This window comes from Sciurus carolinensis, chromosome 10 (assembly GCF_902686445.1).
Source record: "Sciurus carolinensis chromosome 10, mSciCar1.2, whole genome shotgun sequence".
NCBI lineage: Eukaryota > Metazoa > Chordata > Mammalia > Rodentia > Sciuridae > Sciurus > Sciurus carolinensis.
The window spans coordinates 67,294,925-67,322,536 of record NC_062222.1 but is presented as its reverse complement, the minus strand read 5'-3'; the positions used below and the strand labels follow the sequence as shown (position 1 = coordinate 67,322,536).

General features: G+C 38.4%; 1 protein-coding gene across 1 annotated transcript; it reads right to left on the bottom strand.

Annotated features, from left to right (window-relative positions):
* Window positions 1-686: 686 nt before the first annotated feature.
* Window positions 687-27,612, bottom strand: LOC124994456 (broad substrate specificity ATP-binding cassette transporter ABCG2-like). The gene is given in 13 exon segments (XM_047566378.1): window positions 687-1,522; window positions 3,313-3,398; window positions 4,400-4,489; window positions 6,669-6,823; window positions 8,429-8,553; window positions 9,753-9,842; window positions 14,787-14,869; window positions 19,640-19,673; window positions 19,676-19,883; window positions 20,471-20,575; window positions 21,870-22,021; window positions 26,504-26,640; window positions 27,466-27,612. Coding segments are annotated over 13 exon segments (1,551 nt in total). The 5' UTR covers window positions 27,604-27,612; the 3' UTR covers window positions 687-1,374.

Sequence of the window (27,612 nt, the reverse complement as noted above, 5' to 3'; positions counted from 1 at the left end):
AATCCTCAACATCACATAAAAAATAAACAAATAAAATAAAGTTTAAAAAAATTCCAAATGCAACCTCATTAGTAAATGGGGAAAAATTGAAAGCATTTCCTTTAAAATTTGGGACAAGACAAGGTTATTCACTCTCACCATTCCTATTTAATACAGCTCTAGACATTCAAGGCAGAGCAATTTGGCAAGAGAAGGAAATAAAAGGAATAAAAATAGGAAAGGAAGAAGTCAAAATACCAGTTTGTAGATGGTATGATCCTATACCTAGAAGATCCCAAAACTCCACTAAAAAATTGTTAGAGCTAAAAACAAATTTGGTAAAATAGCAGATTACAAAATCAGCATACAAAAATCAATAATTTTCCTGTATAAAAACACTTTCATAGCACTGGTAAATACTTCCCATTCCTAGCAAAGGCGGCCTGTGGAAATAAATGAGGTGTTACAAGAGGTGGGAGGACTCTGTGTAAGCAGAGATACACAAGTTATTAAACCACGACTGCAACATTTTCAGAGGTGAGAGGATCTTGGAAAAGGTAAAATCCAGCTCTGGCAAGTTCATCACAGAGATGGCTCTTCAGGAGCTGCGTGGTGGGACAGGCAGGGCCAGCCATGTAGCATAGCAAGGCTCTGCAGGAGATAAGGTGCAGCCAGAGTATATACCACTGAATCATGCCAGGAAGTGAAGTGACTTCAGGGCAGAATGTTCCAGAAATGGCACAAAAACCATGTCTCCAGACCCCTGGCTCTCTACTGCTCCTGTAGCCCTAAGCCCCCAGCCAAGACTCCTGAGCTCTTACAATTCCACAAGGAAAGTATCAGTGAATTCCACCAACCTCAAAAAGCTTATCAAAGACATGTTTTTCAGTCATCATGACTTTTCTTATCCTAGAAATAATACTGATTTTTCTAACATATTTTAGATTTAGTTATTTCATAAAGCTTTCATATATGTATTACTTATTCAACAATGGCAGATCAGAGATTCACAGACAATTAAAACTGGAGGACTATCAACTGGCTTATTCATTTTGAAGATGAGAATACTGATACTAGAGATATTATTCACTTGACAAGCATTTCTAGAATTCCATTTTAGGTCAATAAAATATTTTTTTTTCCTTCTTGGTTACTGTCTGTAGAGATGAACTAATATGTAATGCATAATCTTGTTAGTGTTTAGCTTGGGTTCTTTCATGTATAATACAGTTTGTTGTGATTTTTCTGAATGTTTCTATTGATAATAATTGTTACTATACAACAGTGTGATGGCAGCTGAACCCAAGACCACAAAATGTCTTCATCGGATACTTAAAATAAATCCAGGTGCTCCTTTTGAATGTGAGGGTAATTCATGGTAAATTAAAGGAGAATTTAAGAATATTTTTTGAGAAATACCAGTTTTAGATAGGTAACTGTGAGGAACACAAGAATCATACAAGTCAGACTCAGGAGATTCTTCCACAAGCCCCAAGGCGAGAGATCAATGCCCTGGATGGTCAAGAATTCTTCACCGGTACATCTGAAATTCAATTCAAAAAAACACATCTAAATTCCTAGCATCTGTCAAATTTTACTGAATATATTCACTAGTCTTTTGTTAAAGAAACCTCTAAGTTATCCAAATCATTAGGAGTTAGTCCTTCATATATAATAGCTAAAAGTCATTGAGTGCTTACCATTTTGCGGAATCCTGTGCTGAGCAACTTGTTTAGTTATATCGAAAAACAATCCAAGGGGATAGAGATATACACATTTAAAAGAGGAGAGGAAGTAGACTTAAAAACTTGGCCAAGCCTACAGAAACATACTGCAGAGCAAGTTTCTAGCCTCTTAGATTCTTTCATTCACAAATCTATAATGCTGCTCTCTTCGAAGGAAAGATGCGTATGGTAAACTTTCACTGAGACTTCCCCCTGAGGGCTAACTCCCAATGGGTGACCCTCAGTTCTAACAGACAACACCGATGTCCTTGCTAAGACGATCAAAGCTCCCGGTAGTTCTGCTCACCCACAAGACAGCCGTCCTAAAAACTCAGGCTAAGAATCTGAAATAGGACCAAAAGGGAGCAGGCTTCCAGCCAGAGTGCTGTCTATCAGCTCTTGCACCAAGACAGTGAAGAGCATCACAGATACTGAGCCACAGGATTTCACCTGCGGCCCAGGAATCAGAACCAGAACCGAAGTACCAGCTGCAGCACAACACGATAGAGCATTCCTGCCACAGGTGGAAAAGCACCTCATACTAGAAACACCTGATGCAGCCACAATAACTGACAGCTGCCATTCTTGTGCCTATTGTTCCATCTCTTGGAATTTAGTGTAATAAAAACATCTGTGGCCTCTCTCTGCTGTAATAAGAGCTTTGTCCTTCCTTTTCTGAGGTTAACCCCTGTGAGCATGAAGCCTGTGGCTGCTCCTCTTTATCTGGTCCCATTTTTTCCATCTACTTTATTCTGACAGCAACTTGGCACTGATTTTGTGCCACACTCAGATCAAAAAGAGTGGGAAAGTGAAGAAAACATCTCTTCACAGATTTTCTGATTGGTATAGAATTATTTCTCTACTATATGAAAAATGCAGGATATTCCAGCATTCTCTTTTTTCTTATTAATATAAGCATCGAAGTCAAACCATTGACAACAATCATTGAAAAGGTAAAAAGCATTATCAAAATTTTAAAGCAAGATCTTCTAATTTTATTAAAATCTGCATTTGTGTTTTAATGATATTATATGAAAATAAGATGTCTTTTAAATTTACTGAAATACATATTTTTTTTTCTCTAAAGGTCATTCTATGACAGGAAGTATTCCAAGTCAGTTTCCACACACATACACACAACTGAGCAGCCTTTGACTTCACGATGTCTCCCATCCCAGGACCTTGGGGCCAGCGTTCACTTCCCTGAGGCAATCACTGCCCTCTTAGTTCTTATTACTGTCTGTGGGCTGGGCTCACAGGCACCATATAATCTGTTCAGTTCAGAGACCATAAACCCGTGCTAAACTATCAAAGCATCCATTTCAAATTCAAACGTTCTGAAAAATAAGAACTTGAACTCACAATCAAAACATCAAAATAATTTTTCCAAAGGGAGAAAACAAACATTTCTCCACATTTAATACAATATTGACTATAGTGGAATACAAGTACAGCATGTTCACATGCATCTGCGTATAACAAGTCACTTTATGAGTGAGAAAACTCATGTTCAGAAAGATTCATTGTGCTTGGGCTCTAAACCCAGGGGACTTTCTATATCTCACCACAGTGGTGAGGAATCTCATTTTGACATTGAATGGAAACTTACATCACATAGCTGGTACAGCCACTGCTTTCTGTTGTACTGAGTCCTGGACAGAAGTTTCGTCCCAAAAATTCATTATGCTGCAAAGCCTATATCATAAGGGAAGATAAATAGTTTTAAATTTCAAAAAGTTTCCAGATGCCAGGTACAGAAGTACACACTGGTAATCCAGCTGATGGGGAGACTCAGGCAGGAGGACGGCAAGTTCAAGGCCAGCCTGGGCAACTCAAGATAAGGAGACCCTGTTTTAAAAAATGAAAAGGGCTGGGGAAGTAGTTCAAGGATAGAGTGCTTGACTAGCATGCACAGGTCCCTAGATTAACTCCCCATTACTGAAAATTTTACAGTTGCCAAAGAATTATCACAATTATGTCCTTGTTTAATCTTCATTGTTGCTTCTAAAAATATACCAAGTCTCACATTCATAGCCTTTGTCACAGCACAGCAGCTGGTATATTTTCCCTAATAATCAAGAGGCGTAGGTTTGAGATGTTGCCTCTCATTGGCAAAAAAGGGAGACCTCTGGCTAGGTAACCCAAATGTCCTTCTTCTCACTCAATCTTATAATCCCATAAAAACTATAATTAAAATGATACAACAGTGCTCAGTGAACATTGTCAATGTATAATAACAATGTTTTCTTGCTTGTTTTCATCAAAAAGCAGTTATAATTCTGGGAGTTAGAAATTTGGTTACACTATGCTAAGACACAGCTTTATTTGGAGTTGATTCACTTGCCAACATGGCTCTGGGTATTAGATGGTCTTCTGACGCTCTCTTAAATTCACTTTCAATATAAACAATGTGTTCCAGTCTCCCTTCCTCCCATTGATTCCCTGATTAAACTAAAACACAAAATATGTTTTTTATTAATTAGCCAAGCTAACTTTTCCTGTTTTCTAGATTTCTCCCCAGACTTCCTCTTCCTCAAATGATGATGCGACTGAAAAACCCCACATACCTTCCTGAAAGACAATTCCTGGAAGGAAGAAGTTCATAGTTCATGCCCATGGAAATTAGACAATTAGGATTTATTTTGGTTGTTCCCACTTTGAGAACTCTGTCACAATGGCAAATAAGGACATCTTACCATGTAGCCATAATGAGGAATACTGAAGTACTCAAACCATGAGAGCCACGGTATTGTGGTTCCAAAATTCAGTGACATACCCAAGAAAACCTACAAAAAGCAAGACCAAGTGTCATGAGGACTCTAAACAAGACCCTCTACAGGAACTCTACAGCCTTCTAAACATTTCTACTAGCACCACTCTTCCTTAAAATTTCTTCCACTTACTTCTAAATACTAATTTTGGTCCTATTCATGTATATACCTCTGTATGGCTAAGGCAGTTTATGGTACTAAAAGAAGAGCAATATACCTGTAATCTACATTATATATTCTACTTATTTAGGAAGATTCTTTATTATTAAGATTCTGTGTTTAAATTGGTCTGTAACTGTACACAATGGAAGATTAAGAAGTAAGGTCATCCCTTAGTATCTGACAGGGATTAGTTAGGGAGCCTTCAGCAACTCGCACTCATAGATACCAAAATCTGACAATGCTTATATCCCTTATTTCTAAAATGAAATAATATTTGCATATGACCCTATATATCCTGTATACTTTAAATATACATATACTGTATGTTTTAAATCAATTCCATATTTCTTTTGAAACATACCACAAGTAACCACCAAGTAAAAAAAATTATGCTGTATAGTTTTGGGACTAATGACAAGAAAAAAAAAAGTGTACATTTTCAGTACAGATGCAAGTTTTGTTTTGAGAAGTTTTTTTTTTTTTTTTCCATGGTTGGTTGACTCTTTGGATGTGGAACATGAAGGACTGATGTTCATGTTCCTTCAAGTAGTCATGGCTGACTACTTGAATTATACCACCACTATCTGTCCCCCTCATGAACCTGGACATCTAGAACATACACCAGAAGAATCCTGAGCATCACATGCTTCTCTCTTCTACACAATAATAAGATTTGTTATTTATACGAGTTTACTTTTTGTACCCATGTCTAGGAATAATTTGGGATTCTGAATGCTGGCTTCAATGCCCAAAAGCTCTAAAACTCAAAAAAGAATAACATAGTGAAGTGTAGCAGAACACATAGTCAATACCTCCATTTTAAGCTACCAGAAAGCAGTATCGCAGTAGAGATGCCAGGAAGGACTGCTAGAGACGAACGAGAGATAGCTACAAGGTTCATATAACACTTGTCCTAAGTGGTGTGAGATGCACTAGGATATGCAGAACAACGACAGTGTTGGGGTGTGTGTGCATATGTTTAGACTGGACCTAACCAAGTGCTTAGTATATAACAGCAACTCTGGGTGAAATGTGGTTTCATAATTGGTTTTTAAAATTCCATTTGGAATTCTTTACATAAGAATTAGGCAAAGCATCAAATCAAACAAAACTGCATTTATTGAAACTGCATTTTATTTGTTGTACGACAGCGTAGGAACTATAACAAGATTTATCCCTTCACGATACACATTGTAGTTGCCAAGTTCACCAACAGAAGAATTAAACTTTGGCAAGAACTTATAATAAATCTGTATCATTGAAAGACATCTCCTACTGTGGCAGAATGGATGTGTGGATTAATAGGAGAAGCACTCCTGTTTAATTCATGTCCCAGGGGGAAGACTGGTAACTAGTTATCTGCTGATTCATCATTTTGAGTACAAAATTTAAAGCATATAAGATTAAACTAAGTAAACATTAAAAACAATCAAAAGATGTGTAGAAATATATTGATATAAGAGAACATCAGGAATCCACAAGGGAGGAAACCTAGTACTGTGGACTTTGGATTTTCCAGTGCTTTTAATACTTCTTTTCAAAATATAAGAGGCATGCCAGTTAGACTTTCCATGCCACAACTGTTGAACTTCCAATGGATCTTCACTTTTACCTTGAAGTTACACAATCCAACCAAACCATCTCTGCTGGTTAAAGAGCTGGCAATTCTCTAACACCAGCACGAAGGTCAGACAGAGAACCTGTTGTTTTCATGAGGCAATTAGCCAATCAAAATAATTCTGGGTTTTGAGTTTCCACTTTATCAAGGTTTCATAATATGTCACCCAGAAGTATTTTTAAAAGCTCATTAGTGAGGATATGGTTAAGTTACAGTGACAAAATTAGGACATTAGCAGAAAAGACTGGAAACGGGCCAGGAGGAACGAGGTACATTCTGTAATATCAACTGTATGGCCTCCTGAAAGCATTAGCGTCCCATACAGAATCCTAAAAGCAGGTTTTATAGGACAGGCGAAGGAGCAGGAAGAACAAGGGGACAGATTCCCCCCAAAGCAATACAGTTCACACTCACCATCATAAACACAAAATAGAGGTTCACAAGAAATGTCTTCATGTCCATTGCCTTCTCCCCTGCTCCCAGCACCAGGGCCATGGAACTGGTGGCATAAGCCACCAGTAAGACAATAAACATCAGCATGAAGAAAGCCTCCACATCTAGTTTCAACCCTTGGAGGGAAAAGAAAGAGTCAGTCCAGCTGCCCAGGTCACCTCGTATTTGAGATTGTTTATTTTGCAAATAACACTACAACATTCTCATCAACTAATATCAGCATGAAAAAAAGTCACCCGCTATCCAACTGTCATTATTGTTTCCTTCCATGTAGCCACATAAAGTTATCACACGGTTTTCTTTTTTACATTTGCTGCAAAAGTACTTTCCACGTAACATCTATGCTCCTTTATGTGTAAAGATGAACAACTTCTAAGTTGCTGAGATGGAGAGACAGGGGCAACACAAACAGCCAAAATTCTACTGTCACAGGAAACTTCTCAACAACACATTCACGTATCCAGACAGCTCCACATTGTTCAAGGTTTTCTGTGAATGTATTAGTGAAGAAATTGGGATTCAAATTTTAAGGTCCCACAGTGGGAGGAAAGGGGGGAAGTACTAGGGACTGAACTGGAGCAAATTAAATTCCATGCTTGTATAATTATGTCAACAAGAACCCCATTATTATGTATAACTATAATGCACTAATACAATATTTTTAAAAATACCTGGGGGAAGGAAAGGTATCCCCATAACCTAGGTCCCCATGAACAAACCACCACATGGCTGTGATTGAAAATGGGTTAAATTAAGTACTCTGTAAACCATAACAAGCTAATGCTCTGAGTCATACTATCTAAGGGTTTTGGAACATTTGAAGAACACTGATCAGCAGCCTGGGGGTCTAAATTTCATAATTCTTTATGATATATCTGATTTGTAAAACAGAAAGTTTAAGCTCTATCAGTGGTTCTTATTTTGCAGTATGTTGTCAAAAACAGATATTTCTTGTGTGTGTGTTAATGAGAGGGTGGGGGAAGATGTGGAAATCCTGATGTAGTACCTGAAGTGAAGCCTGAGTCTAATGCACAAAGGAATTCATCTACAGCCATCAAATAGGTATTTTATTAAATAAATAAACACCAAATTTATCATCTTTCTTTCTCTGATTAGACGGAAAGAATATATGTGTATATCGACTTTCTTATCCCTCACAATACATCCCTATACATAGTACAGGAATTACCTATCTGTATTTTATCTCTACATAGAAACATATGTAGATATAGAGAGTAGATAGAGAGATAAGCCATAAATATCAAGTAGTTTTATAATTTCTTCCATGTTTGTATATGACACACAGCATCTCTTGGTAAATGCAGTTTATAAATTGTTTTAAAGTTTGATTGGCCCAATTACAGGGGTGCACACTGGCAATTCCAGGTATCTGGGAAGCTGAGGCAGAAGGATCCCAAATTCAAAGCAGGTCTGTGTAACTTATCAAGACTCCATCTCAAGACAAAATAAAAATAAAATTGCCTATCATGCTCACACTTGGTTGAGTTCCTAATACCAGTTAAAAAAAAAAAATGTTCAGCTGGAAAAAGTCTTGACAACAACAGTGAACAGTTATTTCAGAGAGTGCACAATGGGTATATGTACTTCCATAGCTTACATACAACTTGGTTTGTAGTTTTAATAACCATAAAAGTGCTCACAGAAATTGGCATCACCTCACATTCAAACTAAAGACACATCTTCTTCCTCTTGCTACTTACTTAACATGAAGTATAGTATAAAATTAAATAGGACACTTGGCAAAAACCTCCTGGGTAGTAATTCAGATAAGAGTTCTCCAAAGAAATAAGGCAACACTCTGTAGTATCCACTGACGTACTCGTGTCTACAGAACAAAAACACAAATCACACATCCAGATGAGTCCAAGAAGGCACAGCGCGGGTGAGATGCTGCTGCGCAGACTCCTGCAGACACCAGGTCTGACACCGCAGCTGCCTACAGGCTTCAGGCTGACCCCAAAGTCCTTCTTTATCTCAGGGCAGCCTCCCTAGGGATCTGCCCCAAGAGGCTCATACTGTGACCCTCTCTCATGACAGCATCCATCCTGCTGCTGCCCACTCTAGCCTACCTCACCCCTCCAGAGACACACAGTCTGCATCTCCTTACTCTCCTCAGAGACTCTGCTCCTCCTCTGAGGCTGGCTCTGTCTGAAAAGCAGCACTTCAAGGGCTAATCTCAGTGGTAACAGGATTTTCTTCTCCCCACTCCTGATTGTGAAAAAGGTAAACTTGTTATTCTCCAAGGCCCCCAAATGCAGGTGCAGTTTCATAAACTCTTTTTATTTCTGCTGCTCTCATGTTAAAAAAAAAAAAAGACTTCTTCCTTCAATGATCATGTCTTTCAACAATACATCCTTTCAGATACCAAATCCTCATCTTCCCTCTTCCTGACATCCCTTCCATAATTTCAAATTCTTCCACCAGTGTCCTTACTCCTTTGCTCTCTGAGTATTCCTAACCTTGGCATGTACTTATCGGTTAATCTCTTCCAGTTTTGAAAAGCAGAAGAAACAAAACCAGCTTGCTCTTTACTGTAAGGCTGCCCTCTGGCTCTTTCCAATCCTCTATCCACTGAGGGCTAAGCAACTAAATCATATCCTTTGTCAATTTTATTACCCGTCTCCAATTTGCTGCTGATGCCAACATTTACTTTCTACCAAGCACCTCAAACTTTTCTTGCAAGGGTCACAATGACCTGTCATTTCCTAAAATCACAAAGATACTTTCCACACTATTACTGCTGGCTTCCCTGCAGCATTGGAATTGGCTGGTCATATCTAACTACAAAACTCTCTTTTCCCTTAGTGGTAGGTTCCACATACTCTTGATTTTTTTATCCTCCCGTGACCGTGTTTTCTCAGTTAATATTGGTAATCCCAAGCTATACCTCAGAAGTTCACACTGTGCATGGTGAGTATACACAGTTTGTGGCACTCTTCAAGATGACATCCTTGTCCCAATTCTGGAGGTGACCTGTTTGACCAAAAGCTACCAATGCCTACTTTGAAACAGAGACCTACTCACTTAAACAGTTTCTTCTGGAGCTCAAAGATCTCCCCAGCTGTCACACTGCTGAAACACTGGAAGGCAATCAGCACATACAGTGCCCAGGCTCTGCCAGGACAGAACAGGAACAAAAGTATTACAGTCAAGTCATTGCCATTAGCTCAGTTTTCTACCCACAAACTCTTTCCACAAATGACATAACATGAATAGATTTTTTTTCCTTTAAAAGGTGCAGAACTGTTCTTGTTAAAACTGAGAGGGAAGCAAGAACCCATGAGGTCTCTCCCTCTCTCTGTTTCTCCACAATGGTGCCCCTGTAATTCCATATTATAGCCCTATTTGAAATTCATGGTCTTAGCACAGGTGAAATGACTTCTGTTACCAAAAAATGAAATGTGGAGGCAATAACCCCAAATATGAGGGTATTTAGAAGTAGGTAACTCAGTAAATAATGTTAGATGAGATCATCAGAGTAGAAACCCCAAGATGTGATTAGTGTCCTTATAAGAAGAAGAAATGTCCAGGCTGCTCTGCCATGAGAGGTACAGAGTGAAGGTTGCTACCTGTTAGCCAGGAAGAGACCTTCGCAGGAGACTAACCCTCTGGAATGGAACTCTGAACTCAAATTTCCACTCTCTAGAACTGAGAGAAAATGAATTTCTGTTTTTTAAAGCCACCAAGTCTACAGCATTTAGTCATGGCAGCCTGAGCTAATTCATGGGTCACAAAAATACTACCAACTTCAATTTTTAAAAAAAATTATCATTATCACTACTAATGTATATTTGGAAGATAAATAAAGTCCCAAAGTATTAAAACATTCACTTACCCAATTTGGTTTTCAGGTGGAGTAAAGAAAAAAGTGAGACGTGGAAGGAACATGCCAGTCAGTGGAAGGAACCTGCACTCAGCTCTATACTACAGACACCCTGTACCTGACCATCAGCAAAGCCTTGACAGCTAGCCTTGGCATGGAACAACCACCCTGCCCAGGTTCCCAGAGTGCTCAGAAAATAAATCAAACTGATCCTGATTGATAAAAAAAAAAAAAAAACAATTTGTGCACCTGTGTGAAAAGGAAGACAATGCTTCTTTGTTTAGCAAAATAATTGAGGTTTAAAAAGGAAAATGTTTAGTTAGTCCACACTTGGATAGATACACAGATGTTATGAAAGAAACCCCACATACTTCATACTTGTATGGGCTTCACCACACAACCAAACAGTTTAATCAATATGGAGGATGTTAGTTGTAACTTTTTGAAAACAGAGATGATGTGACACATCATTGAAATATCAAAAGCCAGAGAACATATTTAAAAATTGTGAAGAACCCCAGATACTTTAAGGGCAAAATACACATACAAGAATTTTCAATAGTACCCACAGAATGAAGAAGTAAATGTACAGGCTATTTAAAATATAAATGTTTATACAATGATTAAACTGAATGGAAATCAGTCAGGCCTAATAGAAAAGCAGCTGCACAACTTTTGAGCCAGGAATAAACCTAACATCAAGTCAAAAGCTAACTTGAGGAACATGGGAAATGACAAAGATTCAGTTCAATATGTTGTGTTACATCTAACAGTACAGTGGTGTTCATGATTCTGAAAAAAGAGACAATGAAATTCCTTCTAAAACAGGATAATTTATTTTATATTAAAGATTTTTTATATTTAGGGTTATTTAATGCATTCAGATTCTTTCCAATGTGGCAAGTCACATCTGTATTATCTACTTATTTATCTGATTTATTTTAATAAGTTGACAAATTATATTTACATGTTTATGAGTACAAAGTGAAGTTATGGTTTATGAACTAAATCAAGATAAGGTAATATCTACCACTTTAAATATGTATGGTAAGAGCATTTGAAATGAATTCTCAGCAATTTTAAAATATATACATATATTAATATTTACTATATTCACATTTTGTAATATATCTCAAAGAAAAAAATACCCTTATTCCTCCTGAGACTTTGTATGCTTGACCATCTTTCCCTTGTTTTTCCTGCCCCTCAGCCCCCGGCAATCTCCATTTTACTCTTTGCTTCTAAGAGTTCAACCTATTTAGCATAATGTTGTCCACTTCCATCCCTGTTGTCACTATTGAAAAAATTCCTTTCTTAGAGCTGAGCAGGACTCTGCCTCACTTTCCTTATTCATTTATCTGAGGATGGACACTTAGATTCAATCCTCAACTTGGTTATTGTGAAGTGTACTTCAATGAACATAAGCGTGCAGATAGCTCCTCAATGAACTAATCTTAAATATTTCACGTTAATTCCCAGAAGTGGGATCACTGGATCCAATTATTTTAAAACACCTTTTTCCTAATTCATTTAGCTGTCACCACAGTTCTGTAAGGCTATGGAGTCAGAGGAGTTCACACTCCACACAAGATTGAAACCCAGTTCCTCTGCTACACAGGTTAGAGAAAATGCAAAGACAGTGCTCCATCCCACAGAAGAACTAAACCACTGGCCTCCCCAGCAATTTCAAAAGATGAAGCACTGATAGTCACCCCTGAAGAAAGCTTTAAGAATTTGCTTCCAGAAATGAAACTGAAACATTGTTTTCTTTTAAAAAAATTTTTGTGTTATAAATGAACACAATATCTTTATTTTATCAGTTTATTTTTATATGGTACAGAGGATCGAACCCAGGGCTAGGTAAGCGCTCTACCACTGAGCTACAGCCCCAGCCCTGAAATATTATTTTCAAACCAAAAGAATCAACTAATGATCACCCCAGGACAGATTATATAAGCTATACACAGAGGCCATTTTCACATAGTCCAACTTTTTATAAAAAAAAAAATGGTAGTAGATATAAGGCAAAAATACAAATTAAAACAAGAAAAAGGTCCAATTTCTCCAAAAAAACCTGAAGAAATTACTAAAGCTCTCCTATATTCTCTATAGTTTTCTACTAAGACCTTTAATGCTTGGCTTTTTAGTTTGTCTTTAAATTTCCTATTAAGGATAGATTCTCAATATTTTTTTCAAATGCTTCCAGGCATATAATAGGAGCACAGTCTTTAGGTCCTGTTGGATTAAGAAATGGAGTCTACACAGGGCACAAACCAAGTACTACTATGTTTGGAAATAACCCAGAGATCTAAGCCTTTAGGGATGGTAAAAGTATGGCATAACTCAGGAAAATCTCCATATCATAGTGTAACACTATCTGATTCCACACAGAAGAAAAGTTGGTTTTATTCAAGGAATCAATATTTAGCTAGGTACTGTGATACACACCTGTAATCACAGCTACTGAGGAGGTCAAGGCTGGAGGATTACAAGTTTAAGGCCAGTCTGGGTAACACAGTGAAACTTTCTCAAAATAAAAAAAGAAAAAGTGCCAGGGATGTAGCTCAATAGTAGAGTGCATGTGGATTTAGGCCCTAGCACTAGAGCCAGCAAGAGAGAGAGAGAGAGAGAGAGAGAGAGAGAGAGAGAGAGAGAGAAGAAGAAGAAGAAGAAGAAGAAGAAGAAGGAGGAGGAGGAGGAGGAGGAGGAGGAGGAGGAGGAGGGTGACGGGGGAGGGGAGAGGAAACAGAAAAGAAAAAAAATTGTCTTTGACACTTATTCTTTAAAAAATAATCAGCCTCTAACAGACAGTTAAAGATTTGATATAACCTTCCTCAACCGTCCTCAGTAGTAAAATGGGGATATGACCATCCACCCCTCTGGCTGTTGGGAGGTACTGAGGCCATGGATGTCAAGCATGGAGTCCAGCGACTAGCAAGGAGTGGTTTTCATACATGAATTATGATGAGAACCCTGAAGTCTATGATGTTGCTAAGCACCTATGTTATGAACACAACGGTCATTAAAAACTCTCATCCTGAAATGAGATTTTTAAGGGCACATTGTTAAACTAGGTAATGACCACAACATTAAGATAAGTGTTATCCATAAAATAGGAAAAACTGATTGCTACCAGCCAAACTTACACCCTTAAGTCAAATGAATTAAAAACCAGAAAGGAAACTGGTTCACAAGTAACAAAAGAAAAATAAACAAACTTGACTATATCAAATTCCAAATGTTTATGTACCAAATGCACTATCAAGAGAGTGAAAGACAGCCTACACAGTGGGAGAAAATATTTGCAAATTGCATACCCAAAAAGGGAATTAATTCAATTTTAAAATGGACAAAGGACATTTTACCAAAGATTCAGTGGATGTCTATTATTTAGAAAAGGAAAAATTAACAACTTTTGGTAAGGATATGGGGAAACTGGAACTCTTGTTTGCTACTGGCAAAAATGTAAAATGGAGTAACCGCAGTGGAAGTCAGGATTCAGATCCTCAAAAAATTAACAGAATTACCATATGGCCCAGCTGTTCTATTTCTGAGTATCTACTCCAAAGAACTGAAAGCAGGGACTCAAAGAGATATTTATAAACCCATAGCAACATTATTCATAATAGCTAAAAGGTAGAAGCAACCCAAATTTACATGGACTGCTGAATAGATAAAATGGAATATATAGACAGATACAATGGGCTATTACTGAGCCTTAAAAAGGAAAGAAATTCCAATACATGCTACAACTTGGAGGAATCTTGAAGATAGTATGCTAAGAGAAATAGGTCAATCACCAAAAGACAAATACTGCAGGAGTCCACGTTTATAAGGTTCCTAGAGTAGTCAAATTCCCAAATGTAGAGTAGAATGGTGTTAGTGAGTTTAGGGAGTTACTGATTCATGGAGATTCCATTTGGGAAGATGAAAACAACGGTTTGGAACTGGGTGGTGGTGGTAGTTGCGCATGTGAATATATTAGATACCACCCAACTGTCCACTTAAGAACAGTAAAAAGGATAAAATTTGAGTTGCACAGCTTACTACTACATATGTACACACATACATCTGTAAAAAAATTAATCGTTCCACTCATTCTTCAGTGCACTAACTCATCCTGCCCAAAATAAAACAGTGACATTCACTGACCATAAATTCAAATACTTAAAGCATGTTCATAAGCTTGAAAAAAGTAAGAGCATTTTCTCAAATTGATATCCAAATTTACTTACCTATTCTGGATTTCAGTACAATCATTTTTTAGCACAAGAAAGGTGGCACCTACAATCAGTCCCAGAATGACTGTGGCAAACAGCTTATCAAAAAGAAAAATGAAAAAAAAAAGGAGAGAATTTCAATTAGAGGTAAAATATTTGCATATAGTTTATTCTTACAAGATATATGGCTACATAATCAAATCTCTCCATTGAGATCAACACTTTAAATGGCATGGCCAGAATCCCTGGGAGAATATAAAGCAACGTACATTATTAGACTGCTTTCTATATATTTTCTATATTTCAAATTGAAAATTAAGGTATCTGTTGTTTGGGGAACTGACGAGAAATCAGAGCAGATGATTAGGCAAACTAAGATTCCTGTCAGGGTCCAAAAGGTTCTCCTGGTATAGGGCCAGTTGAGGTTCTGGACCCACCACACCTTACAGCGTAACGGAGTCAAGCATGCGCTAGGTGAAGTCATTTTTAGGCAAAAACTAAAGTCCGAGTGGCCAAAGTTTTAGACTTAACTGAACTCTCAACTTTTGTGCCCATGAACATGTATCATTTCATGCTTTAAGAGGTTCAGATGAGAGGATGTCTTAGTCTGATTACAAATAAACAAAATGTCAGGGCTGGGAATGCAGCTCGCAAGTACGGTGCTTGCCTAGCATGTGTAAGACAACGGATTTGATCCCCAGTATCACAAAATTAATAAATAATAAAAATTTAAAACTATATATTCACAATTTCTAACAACGGAATTTTGTACAAAAACGGAAGTAGGGATGAACAGGATCCTTCCACTTCACCTCTGGTAAGACCCCATTTGTATAAGAAAGTGCATTGTCACTGTCACCAGTACCCTCAGCTGGCTCTCTCTGGGGGCACCCAAGTGCTTCCATCACCATCTCCTCCATCACTGCTTGTCCTTCAACCTCAGCAGTGAGGCCTAGAGTCAACCTGTCCCACCTGAGTGGCCCATTCCCCATCCTCACCTACCTTCACCTACTCAGTTTGTGTGAACGGCTCCCAAGGAGACCTGACATACATCACTTTTGTTTTTAGAATAAAAAGTCTCAAAAGGATGCCTCAATTAGCAAAGGCTTAAGGGTAACTGTTAAAATTTGGATATGTGGTGTTTTCTCAAAGGCTCACATATTACTCAGTGCAGCAATGGTCAGAGGTAAATGATTAAATTATGAAAGCTATAACTTGAGCAGTGGCCTGATCCATTTGATGGATTAATAACTTAAGGCAAGTGGGAGTGACTAGAGGAAGTAGGTCACTAGAGACCTGCCCTTGGGACTATATCTTATCCCTGGCTCCACCCCTGCCACCCGCTTCCCAATGGCCAACAGCTGAGTAGCTTTCTTCCACCGTGCCCTCCCACCGTGATATGCTGCCTCATCTTGGACCCAAAGTACTAGAACTGGCTGAAAATATACTGAACCTCTGAAACTAAGCCCACAATAACCTTTCCTCCTCTAAGTTATTCTTGTCTGGTATTTTGGGTCACAGTGATGAAAAGCTGACAAATACAGTTACATTATAATATAATTTATTCAAGTAATGCTAACTCTAATTATTCATGGGAAAATTATAAAAACATAGGAAATGTTAGTCTAAAGAAAGCAAAATCTTTTACTATATATCTTGAAAACCTCAAAGCTGAAAAGAAAATCTCAATACAATAGTATCAAGACAAAGTAATCTGTAAAGGACATTTTAAGCAAGAAGAAGCCAAAGTAGAAAAATGGACTCATAATTAAAAAAGACTGGTTTGTGAAGACCATAGCCTAGAAAGAGTATTATTTAAATGTTTTCTTTGAGACATGTCCTTTAACATACCTTTGCTAATAAGAGAGAAATTTAGGGGAAAACTCCATTCTGCATATCCTCACTACTCTCAGAATATACTCTATTTCATGTCATCAGATCAAGCTTCCAAAATAAATGTCAATGTCTCTGCCAACATGCAGCACGAACATGTATACGAGCCTATATTTTCTTATGGTGTACGTTAGAATAGTCAATCTTTCAAACTAGACTCTGCATTCTTTGTTTCTTGTGCACTCAAACATGACAGTTTATACTGAATATTATCATTAGAATGTTTCTTACAAGTTTCAAAGTTTTTAAACTATTTTTAGTCAGTTTTCAAACACACTGACAAAATCATGAATTCTGAAATCATGTCATACTTTCATGAGGTCTACATGTGTAATTTTTCTAGCATGAAGAAAAAAACCGCTAGGCAAACTAAATATTGTACAATGGGGCAAATGACACTCCATGAGCTCTGTACATGTGGCCTCTGTTTTTAACAGAAGGATTAAAAAATAAATTATTGCAAAAGGTTACTCTTTGATCAAATATGTTTAACCAACTTTTCACAAAGAGTGTTCTGAGGGATGTTTGTTGCTTTCCACTAAAAAACAAATGAATCAAATACTTAATATGCTAATAGAAAATTTATTCTCAGAGATTAATGATAAAGTCCTCCAAATTGATTAGATTAGAAAATCCTTGACACATTTAATGAACTCTAAATTTTCTTATACAGATATCAGTACATTCTAAGATGTTCCAAATAAATGCAACCTCTGGTTAGAAGCCAAGTCTGAATCATGTATGTAACTAGTTCAAATCAAACTAGGACTCTGGGAGAACACATACAAGATATTATTAGCAGAGAGTCAGAAAACATTTTTACAACTCCACGTTGGAAACTTAGAGAAGTATAAAAGAAACATAGAAGGTTAAAAACACCAGGCCAACTGGGCACAGTGGTCTATGCCTGTAATCCCAGCAGCTCAGGAGTCTCAGGCAGGAGGATCAAGAGTTCAAAGCCAGTCTCAGCATTGGCGAGGCACTAAGCAGTTCAGTGAGACCCTGTATCTAAATAAAATACAAAATAGGGCTGGGGATGTGGCTCAGTGGTCGAGTGCCCCTGAGTTCAATCCCTGGAACCCCCACCCCCAAAAAAAACCTCATGACGACGAAGGGGTCAGTAAACTGTGGTCTGGGGGCCAGGAGCCATAATTGGGTCTGCCACCTATTTTTGCTCTGCTCTAAAGTTAGAATGGTTTTTAGGTTGCTAAAGAGTTGGGAAAAAAAAAAAAAAGGTAAAGAATAATATTTCTTGTGATATTAAATTTACTACATATTCAGTGTCCATGAATGAAGTTTTATCAGAACACAGTCCAGTTCATTTGCTTATGGCTGCTTTCACATTAAAATGGCAGGCTGACTATCTGAGACAAAGACCATGTTGGCCTGCAAAGCCTAAAATATTTACCATCTGGTTCTTGATCAAAAAGGATTTTCCTACTCTTACACTAACACTCCAGTATTTAAAAACCTTAACAAAACTTGTCCCACTAAGCTCAGGGAGCTACCAGGTTCTGCCCTTATTCCAGAAAGTGCCATTCTCTGAACATTGCCAAAATGGCTTTTATGGAACTGAGGTCACTGATGAGGCAAATAGGCTAAACATGCCACCTGAAGGCTCTCGGCCTGCTGTGTGCGCCTTAAGGAAGCCTAGGACCAGGGCATCCTGGTGGTGCACACCTGTGATCCCAGTGACTCAGCAGGCGGAGGCAAGAGGATCACAAATTCGAAGCCAGCCTCAGCAACTTAGCAAGGCCCTACAGCTTAGTGAGACCCTGTCTTGAAATTTTAAAAATAAAAAGAGCTGAGGATGTGGCTCAGTCACAAAAAAAAAAAAAAAAGGAAACCTAGAACCAAAACAAAACACAATTTACACAATTCAGGTGCACTGCAAATAACTATCATGTCTGCCCACAACTGACTACCATACATGTGTCTGTGTTTCGGATAAGACATTCATAAACCAATTTAGAGTCAAGTAATTCAAAGTAAAGCCCAAATCACAAAGAAGAATCCACTCATTATATCACACCACTGTTTGAAAATGGGTATCCTGGGTTGATAGAACTAACATGCTCCAAATGACATCAAATCTATTCTCAAAGAAGAAAACTTTACCCTATGATTGACAGGACAGAAAAGTGTTCATGTTCCAACACAAATGCCAAATCCCAAAGATCAAAATGTTTGAAAAAATTGATATTATAATTCAAAGGCATGTAGACCCTCAGATATATTTGAAAGGTGACATTACTTACATGTGAATATTATGGTGCACAAGTAGCCAGCAGTATGTCATTAGAACCAATCACATGACATCTTCCAGTACTCAGCAGAGACTCAGTGACTAATGATAGAAATAGTAACCCCAAACAACTATTGAAACTGATTTCCTTACATATGTGATGGACTAGTGTCTGGAAGAACTAGTATTTTGTGTGACACAGGGAGTAAGAATAAAAACAACAACAACAAAACCTTAAAGAGTGATAATCAACAACCACCCCAGAGCCAACCAATAGAAAAAAGTAAAATATTACCTCATCTTAGTTAAGAGAGATAGTGAGACAGTAAATGGCCTTGTGAGGTCTGGTGGTGCACACCTGTAGTCCCAGTAACTAGGGAAGCTGAGGCTGGAGGAGCCCAAGTTTGAGGCCAGACTTGGTACCTTAGTGAGATTTTGTATCAAAATAAAAAAATTTTTAAAAGGACTGGGACTATAGCTCAGTGGTAGAGCACCCATGGGTCCAATCCGCAGTTCAGCAAAAACAAAACCAAACAAAACAACAAAAAAAATCTTTCCATGTGTAAAAACTGTTTTACTTGTTCTATTGACTGTTTCTATATCCAAAATAGAATGGGGATAACAAGTAAATGGAAGGGTGGGTTAAAGATCCATAATCCTGACGGAGACTACATCAGAACCAGATCGCTCCCACTTCAGTATAAAAGAGCACAAGAGTCTGCTAGGTTACCTGAAGAAGAGTGATGAAGGGAAAACCGAGAGAGTTTTGAATGCACGCCAGAGATTCCATCTGAATTGATGGCAGAAGGAGGTGACATCAGCGACCTCCTCAAAGGCGAAGCTCCTCTTCTGACCATCTGAGAGCTCCTGTAATCTAGCTTCTGTGTCTCTGTAGAAGGAGGAGTTGGCATAAAACTCAGCTAAGGTGCCTATGACCGACTCCTCTGTCTTGGAAAACTGTTCAGCCCTGTTGGCTTTGGAATAAAAGGGATAAAGAAGGGAAGCATTGTTAATAGATAACAATGAATTTAACCTGTTTTTCTGTGAGTCATTTCTTGGATAGCACCTTAATTCTAAAGCTTCAATATAGAAAATCATGAGTGTTGTCATTGCTTTACATGTTAGTAAACACAGCTAATTGACAAGACTTCTGCCATAATCTTATGAATACAGAAAACTGACATTTTCCTAACTATGGGGACTTTTGTTCTTAAAATAGGCATCTTACCACAATTATAATTCATAATATAAAATCTGGTCCTTGCTTTCTACTATGTACAAATGCATGAAGTGCCAAGTTTCTTATTTTGAAAGTAATATAAACCATAAGCATATTTATTTTTAATGGAAACTCAATTTACAACTCACAGTACCATATAAATGTACATTAATAAATTAAATAAAAATACAGCACTCATGAACAACAAGGTCTATCTGTTGACTGGTGTCAGAATATGACATTAGGATAATTTCAAAAGCAATGTTTTAATGAACCAGCATATTTCTAAACTTCAGCCAAATCAATTAGGCAAAAACCTGTGAGTCTAAGAGACTAGCATACCTTCACAGTCGTCTTCCTTTCTATTTAATACTACAGTAGAGGAGTCTCTCTTAATGTTGTCCAGAAAGAAGTATGCAGGGTTGTTGTAGGGCTCACACTGGTAACCTGGGAAAGAAAACCAAAGAACGCAACCTGATGGTCTCAACAAAAAAAGCGAATCACCTCCAAAGGATGATGGAGGTGAAAATGGATAAAGAACATAAAAATTCTCCCTCATCTTCTTGCTCTTTTCTCCCCTAATTTGTCTCTTCAGAACATTTTATATTACTGATCATAAATCATGAAACCCAAAGAACTATTAAAATGCTCTGGTGTTTATCAGGACTTCTTCATAAATCTACAGCTAGGTCCAATGAAAAAAGTATTAAATGCCTGGGTACACTGTGCTAAGTTCACCTGGAAAATTCTGTGATGGCAATATTCATGTCAGCAATGATTGCTTCTCTGCCACTTAAATACAGAGGTCCAAATGATCACCTCTCAAGCTGCCATAATTCCAAATAGACAACAGTTCCCCAAAGCAGCATTATCAAGAAAAGGTGACCAGCACAGCACACCTGGGCTCTTACCTCAACTTCTTGTGGCACAATCATCTGAATTTGGCCTGAGGTCTGACTCTTAAGTTCATCTACCCTGGATTCCTCAGATCCATAAATGCTTGATCATTTTTAAATAACCGACATAACATAAAATTAAGAAAGATAGCTATTTAAACTGCATTTGAGATCACAGAAAAGCATCTACAATTATACCCAAATTTCTAAAATAAAGCAGATCACATAAGCCATTAAAAGAAATCATATAATTCAACCCAAAATACAAAGAATCAGGTAACTCAGAAATTTTGGCACATCTAGTTCAGATTTAGAACTAGTCATTCTAATGACTAACAGATCACTCAAATCCATTCAAGGCCTAAATCTGCAATCTAATCTTTCTAGAAAATACAGTATCTTCTCCATGAACCCTCAAGAAGGCAGAGCAAGATCACATGTCAGAAGGAAAGATGAAAAACCACAATCTGCTATATGGTGAAGAAGAAGATAATGTTAGACCTTTCCATAAAAATTCAATTGGTGGAATAACTGACTGTTGGTTCAACCAGTTAATCATATAACTTTCAGGGAAAAATCACCACAACTGTGAAGCAGAACAAAGGCCCAGTAGAAACACTCACATGCACACATGCACACTCTAAATACAAAAAGGAAGGAAACCTACAGAACAAGCAAGTGCTGCAAAATGAAGCAAAAATTAGCATCGAACTGACCAAAGATGTTTTACAGTGGGGAACCCAAGGTGCGCCTGCACAGAGATCAAGCAGCACTTCTGTTGACCCCTCTACTCTCCCCAGGAGGCTACAAATGAAGGATCTAGTGCATGACAAGGTCAATCACACCTGCTGATTCAAAGTACCCCAAGGCCTCCTGTGCAGGACCGTGGAACATTAGTTTTCCTGAGGCCAATAAGGTGAGGCTGTCGAACAGCTTGAAGATGAAATACCGAGGCTGATGAATGGTGAAGATGATTGTTCGTCCCTGCTGAGACATCCTAAGTTAGAAGAGGGAAGAAAATGAATCATAACACATCTGGACCTTGCACTACACTGAAGTGGAATCTCTGGGGATGGGTTGAGGGAGCTCATATTTTTTAAAAGCGCCCACATTTGAGAACTAATTTTGGACTAAATATTCAAACAATGGTTGTTTCCCAATTCTCACTGATGGCTTGTCTTCTATCTCTTTAAGATAGGTTTTCATTCTTCTGCTCTGATAGTATAATTAATGTTCCTAAAATCTTACTGTTTATATTTGTTAAGTGCTTTAGAGATAATTTGTTTCAATTTTTATACTTTTTTTTGTAAAATAAGGCTTAAAAATTAAGCAACTGGTCAAGAGGTCACAGTTACCAAGGTTGGGATTTAATCTCTGGTTCAATCCCATGCTAAACTACCTTTTCATAGGAGTTATTACTGATGGGCACAGAAAACAAAAGCCAAAATCACTGTTCAAAATTGTTAGTAAATTTTTTATAAGAAGAATCACTTTATGCATTTGATAACCACCTAGCATATGCTTAGCAGAGTGTGTTCTGTCTGCTTCAGAGAGAATAAAAACATAAGATCAATAATCTGAATACAATGTGAAATAGAATTAACTAATGTTTCTTGTGATCAAAATAGGAGACTTAGAACCCAGCCTAAAGATGATATCAGTAGAATATCGAAAGGCCCAACAGGAATGGTGAGCTAAGAAGAGAAAAGCACTCGTTGGTGGAGAACAAGGTGAATAAAGTGTGAAATAAAAAGATCTCATTGAAAAAATATAGTAAGAAGCTCAGTGTTAAGGGCTAAGTGTTATGTGTGTGGTGTGTGTGTGTGTGTGTGTGTGTGTGTGTGTGTATGTGAATGTAAGCTGGTATTAGACAAGGAAGATAACTAAAGTAACCATAAAAGAGTAGAACAGGCCCATGAAGAGCCCTCACCCAGAAACTGGAACTTTGCTCCTAGGTAATCAGGAGCTGGTGAAGAACTCAGAACAGGATCTGGGATCACCTGAGAGCCCTGATACTCAATGGGTGATCTGAGGACCAGCAACATGAGGATGAGTACCTCCTCTTAGAATCTCCTGGGGAGAAACTGGATTTTTACCTCACTTCTAGAGAAACAGAACCTGCATATTTAATGAAACCCTGGTGTGAGTACAGTGTGTGCTTGAGAAGGACTGGGTAGAGCCAGCTCTCTGTGTGAGCAATGAGCCTGTGCACTACACAGTGCAAAGCAAGAAAACAGGCTGGGGTGTGACTCCGTGGTGAAGTGCTCTCCCAGCCCCTCATTAAAAGAAAATAGTTACAGTATTCTGTATAAATCCATCATTCTCTAATGAGTACTATTAACATAGTCATTAACATAGATAATAAAAATATCATGGACATGTTCCTCAAAGGGACCTGAACAGCACACTATAACTCGGCATCTCCACTTGCATGTGCAAATGAAGTCTTAAACTTAAGATGTTTAAACCTTTACACATACTTCCAGTCTTCTGTTTCTTTTCTTCTAGCATAGAAACTTGTTATAGGGGCATGGGCAACAGACAAAGGGGAAGGTACAGATAAAGAGGGGAAGCCGTGAAGGGGGTGTGTCTGGAAGCTTAAAAATGGGGCAGAGGGGATTCAAAGATGGTAGACAAAAGGAGCGGCCAGAGCCATTGGGAGACTGTTTGCATTAAACAATAAAATGACTTGTTTGAGCAAGTAAGTGAATATATTGAGATGATGGCAGCAAACTCTCTCACTGAAGTCACTTACAAAATGGAAATGGCTTAGACTCAAGATAACACAGAGGTGCTAGATTAGAATACTATTAGGAACTCATTGGCTTTTGAATATACCTACTCTTAACAGAAACAGCGATAGTTACATATACATATTTACAAGTTTTTCTATTGGAAATATATACCTAGGGACTAAAGAGTAGCTCAGTGATAGAGTAGGTGCTTAGTGAATGTGAAATCACAGGTTGGATTTCCCAGCACCCCACACAAAAAACTATCTACCTACCTGTCTATCTACACATACGCACACTCATACACCAAAAACACCCATAAAATCATAAAATATATTTATAATAATTATATTTTCAAATAAAATATAGGATATTTATATCTATATACATACATATCTATACACACACAAACACATACACACATTCATACATTCATATTGTGTATTTCCTAGGTCTGTATATTAAGGTTCTAGAGGCAATGCCACATAAGTAGTAGTGAGGTCACTAAGAAACCACATCTCAGTTTCTACATATTAACTACAGCTGAACCAGGGACCCTGGAAAAACCAGTTCACACAGGAAAAGTACATGATGAGCCTAGAACACCAAAGTGACCATGAAGTAAAGAACTGCTAGAATGACTCAGAAGATGTCAAAAGTAAAGCAAAGCCATATTGAGTGGCTTCCACTGGCCAAATCAGGATGAATTTGATCATTAACACAGTGAATCCCAGATTTTAACCCACTGTATCCAATGGGAAATGAATAGGGAAGGAGAGAAATCTCTTCCTTCTACAGAATGTCAACTCTCACATGTTAGGCAACTGGGACAAGAGCAGGCATAATTGGTGTCTGCTAAAACTGGTGGGAAGAGATTTGATAAGAAACAGAATATCAGCATAATAGCCAAATATCCTTCCCAACAGAACCGTAATCAATTGCAAAGGGGAGGAATAATTTCCCAGCAGAAAAATCCAGCAGCCACCATCATGATCAAATGATGGCGATTCTCACCACCAGAGGTAGGTGAAGCCTCAAGTACATTTTGCAGAGGACACTGCAGCACTTCATGGTCTGGGGAAACACATGACCCACGCAAGGATCACCCCATGCAATGACCTAAGAATTATAAGGGTCCAAAAGACAGGGAAAGACTGAGGAACTTCTCCAGATTACAGAAAAGGGTGGGGGAAAGGCATATTTCTACAAAGGATCCAGAGGCGAAAAAGGAAACAGACTTCAGGGGGACCTGGTGACATCTGAGTGAAGTCCAGGAACTGCACAGTGGTAAAGCCATGACTGTTGACTCCCTCAGTGGAAGATGGCACTGTGGCATGTGCTTGCACCTTGAGTTGCCCTTGGAGGTGCTTAGGGTGATAGGACATGATGTCCGAAAAGTTATAGAAGGAGAGAGCAGAGATGGAGGAAGAAACAGGAAATGAAGTAAAATGTAACAGCTGGGGAGTTTAGGTGATGGAGACGAGATTCCTCTGTACTATTCTTGAAACTTTTTGTCAGTTTTCAATTAATTTTTTATTCATTTTAAAGATGTTAAAAATTAACTTTTGAATGTTTCCCATAAACATTAATGCCACAGTCTCCTTTCTGGATTAAAGAAAATGTCATTTTATTTATCTCTTTGTACTTCATTCTTCCATTTGTTCATGCCAAAATTGCAGATTCATTCTCCCAATCCTCACACCCCAGGTCTACTTCCTGAGCTGATCCTGTTGGTTCTATCTTCAAAACGGATCCAGAACCCACGTTCTTCTCACCATCTTACCATAAGCATCCTGGTCCCATCCTGTCTCAGCTCCTCTCTGGTGTCCTTTACTCACCCTGGACTGACCTTATAGCCTTTCCCATTGCCACTGCTCTGCTCCGACACTCATGAAATGCTCCTAAGTTCTCCAGTGACAGGAAAAGCCACGTGTCTCGCAGTGAACAGTGAGGTCTATACAACCTACCACCAGCCCACCTATACCTCTCATTATATTCTAACTGTGATGGGCTGAACTGTGGCTTCCCAAAACCCATATGTTAAAGTTCTAACCCCCATTACCTCAGAAGGTAGCTACATTTAGAGATAAAGTCTTCTCAGAGGTCATTAAGATCAAATGAGGTCACTGAGTGTCCTTATCTTACTGTGTCTAGTTAAGAAGAGATTAGGGCAGAGACACACAGACAGAAGATGGTCACCTACAAGCCAATGAGAGAGGCCTCAGAGGAATCAATGCAATGGATACCTTGATCCCAACTTTCAACCTCCAGAGTTGAAAGAAAGATAATTTCTGTTGCTCAGTCCCTAGCCTGTAGTCTTGCTATAGCTGTACAGCAGCCAACTCCACTCCCCTTTGTCACTGGTTTCTGTCCCTCTCACCTCTCTGCTGGGCCACAGTCATCAGGCATGGTCTGCCTCAGGGCCACTGGCTGCTCCTTCCAATCAGGACTCGTGTGTATACCTCAGATCTTGCTCACTCTCTCCCAACTCACATGTCACATATTTGCAGATCACCCTGACCCTCCTACTCTTTAAAACAGCTCCCCACCCACCACCAAGACATGCCTTCCCTAAGATTTTGTTTCTTCTTTCTTGATAATACTTCTTTGTTAACTGACTGTTTCCCTCTAACAAAGAATGAAGACATTTTACTGTTCACTTCAGAATCCCCTGCACCAGAAATACCTGGTACATAGAAGTGATCAGATATTAAGTAAATGAAGAACATTGTTCCCATTGCATTTACCTTTTCAAGAACAAAATGATAGCACTTGCTATGCTTGAATCTAAACCAGTTGTGGGCTCATCCAGGAACAGGATGGAAGGATCCGTGATTAGCTCCATTGCTATACTGGTCCTTTTTCTTTCTCCACTAGAGCTAACCTAAAACGCAGATCATTACATTATCAACAAGAATGGTCGTGGTAATTACCATTTGGTGAACCAGCCTGTGCCAGCCCTACTAGAGACACTTCATCTTGTTATCCTCACTTTTCTGAACAGTAAGTAAATGGAACTCTGGGAGAAAGAGGAGTTTTCTCTTTTACCAAAAGAATAAATGAAGCTCAGGGCAGAGCTGCCACATGGCTGGACTTGGCATGGAGTTTCTCTCTACACTTTTTGTTACACTTACCCACAACTGTGCTTCCCAGTCCTAAAATATCCTGACATACAAGAACTGAGAAATAAATATTAGTAGAATAAAGGAAGAATGGAGAAAGGGAGGGAAGGGATGTGAGAAAAAACTGCCAAAGAAAAACTATAGAAAACTAGCTTGATTGCTACACAAATTAGAAGTAAATACTAATAAATACACTGAATATAGTTATGGAAGCCACATTACCCCAGAGTGAAACATAGTAAGAATCACTGGTTCCCATCATTTATCATTTCCAGAAATATATCTCAAAAAACAATGGAACAAAATTCCCCAGAGGAAGAAAGGGAGAAGAACAGTTAAAAGGGCTGAGGAAAAATGGGAAGAACAGTTGGTGCAAAGACATCAAATTTGCCTTGACTTAACGAGGGTGGGAGGACTGTGGGCAAGGTCGTGTGAGGGGCTCTCTCTACACTGACATTAGACCAGTCAGGATGGTTTATGCAGCTTCATGTCCACCTTCATTCTAGGAAACTTTTAACGGAGGTTACACTGTCCACCCAGGGAGGTCCTCTTTCCTGACTGATTCTGTAGGATCTTTTCCACATTACCTTGGAATCAGCCACTGTACTCAGACCTAACTCTTGAATGACCTTGTTAATCCGTTCCTTTCTTTCATGATCCGTCACAGTTGGAAGTCGAAGAGCTGCTGAGAACTCTAAGTTTTCTCTCACCGTCAAAGTGCCCATCACAGCATC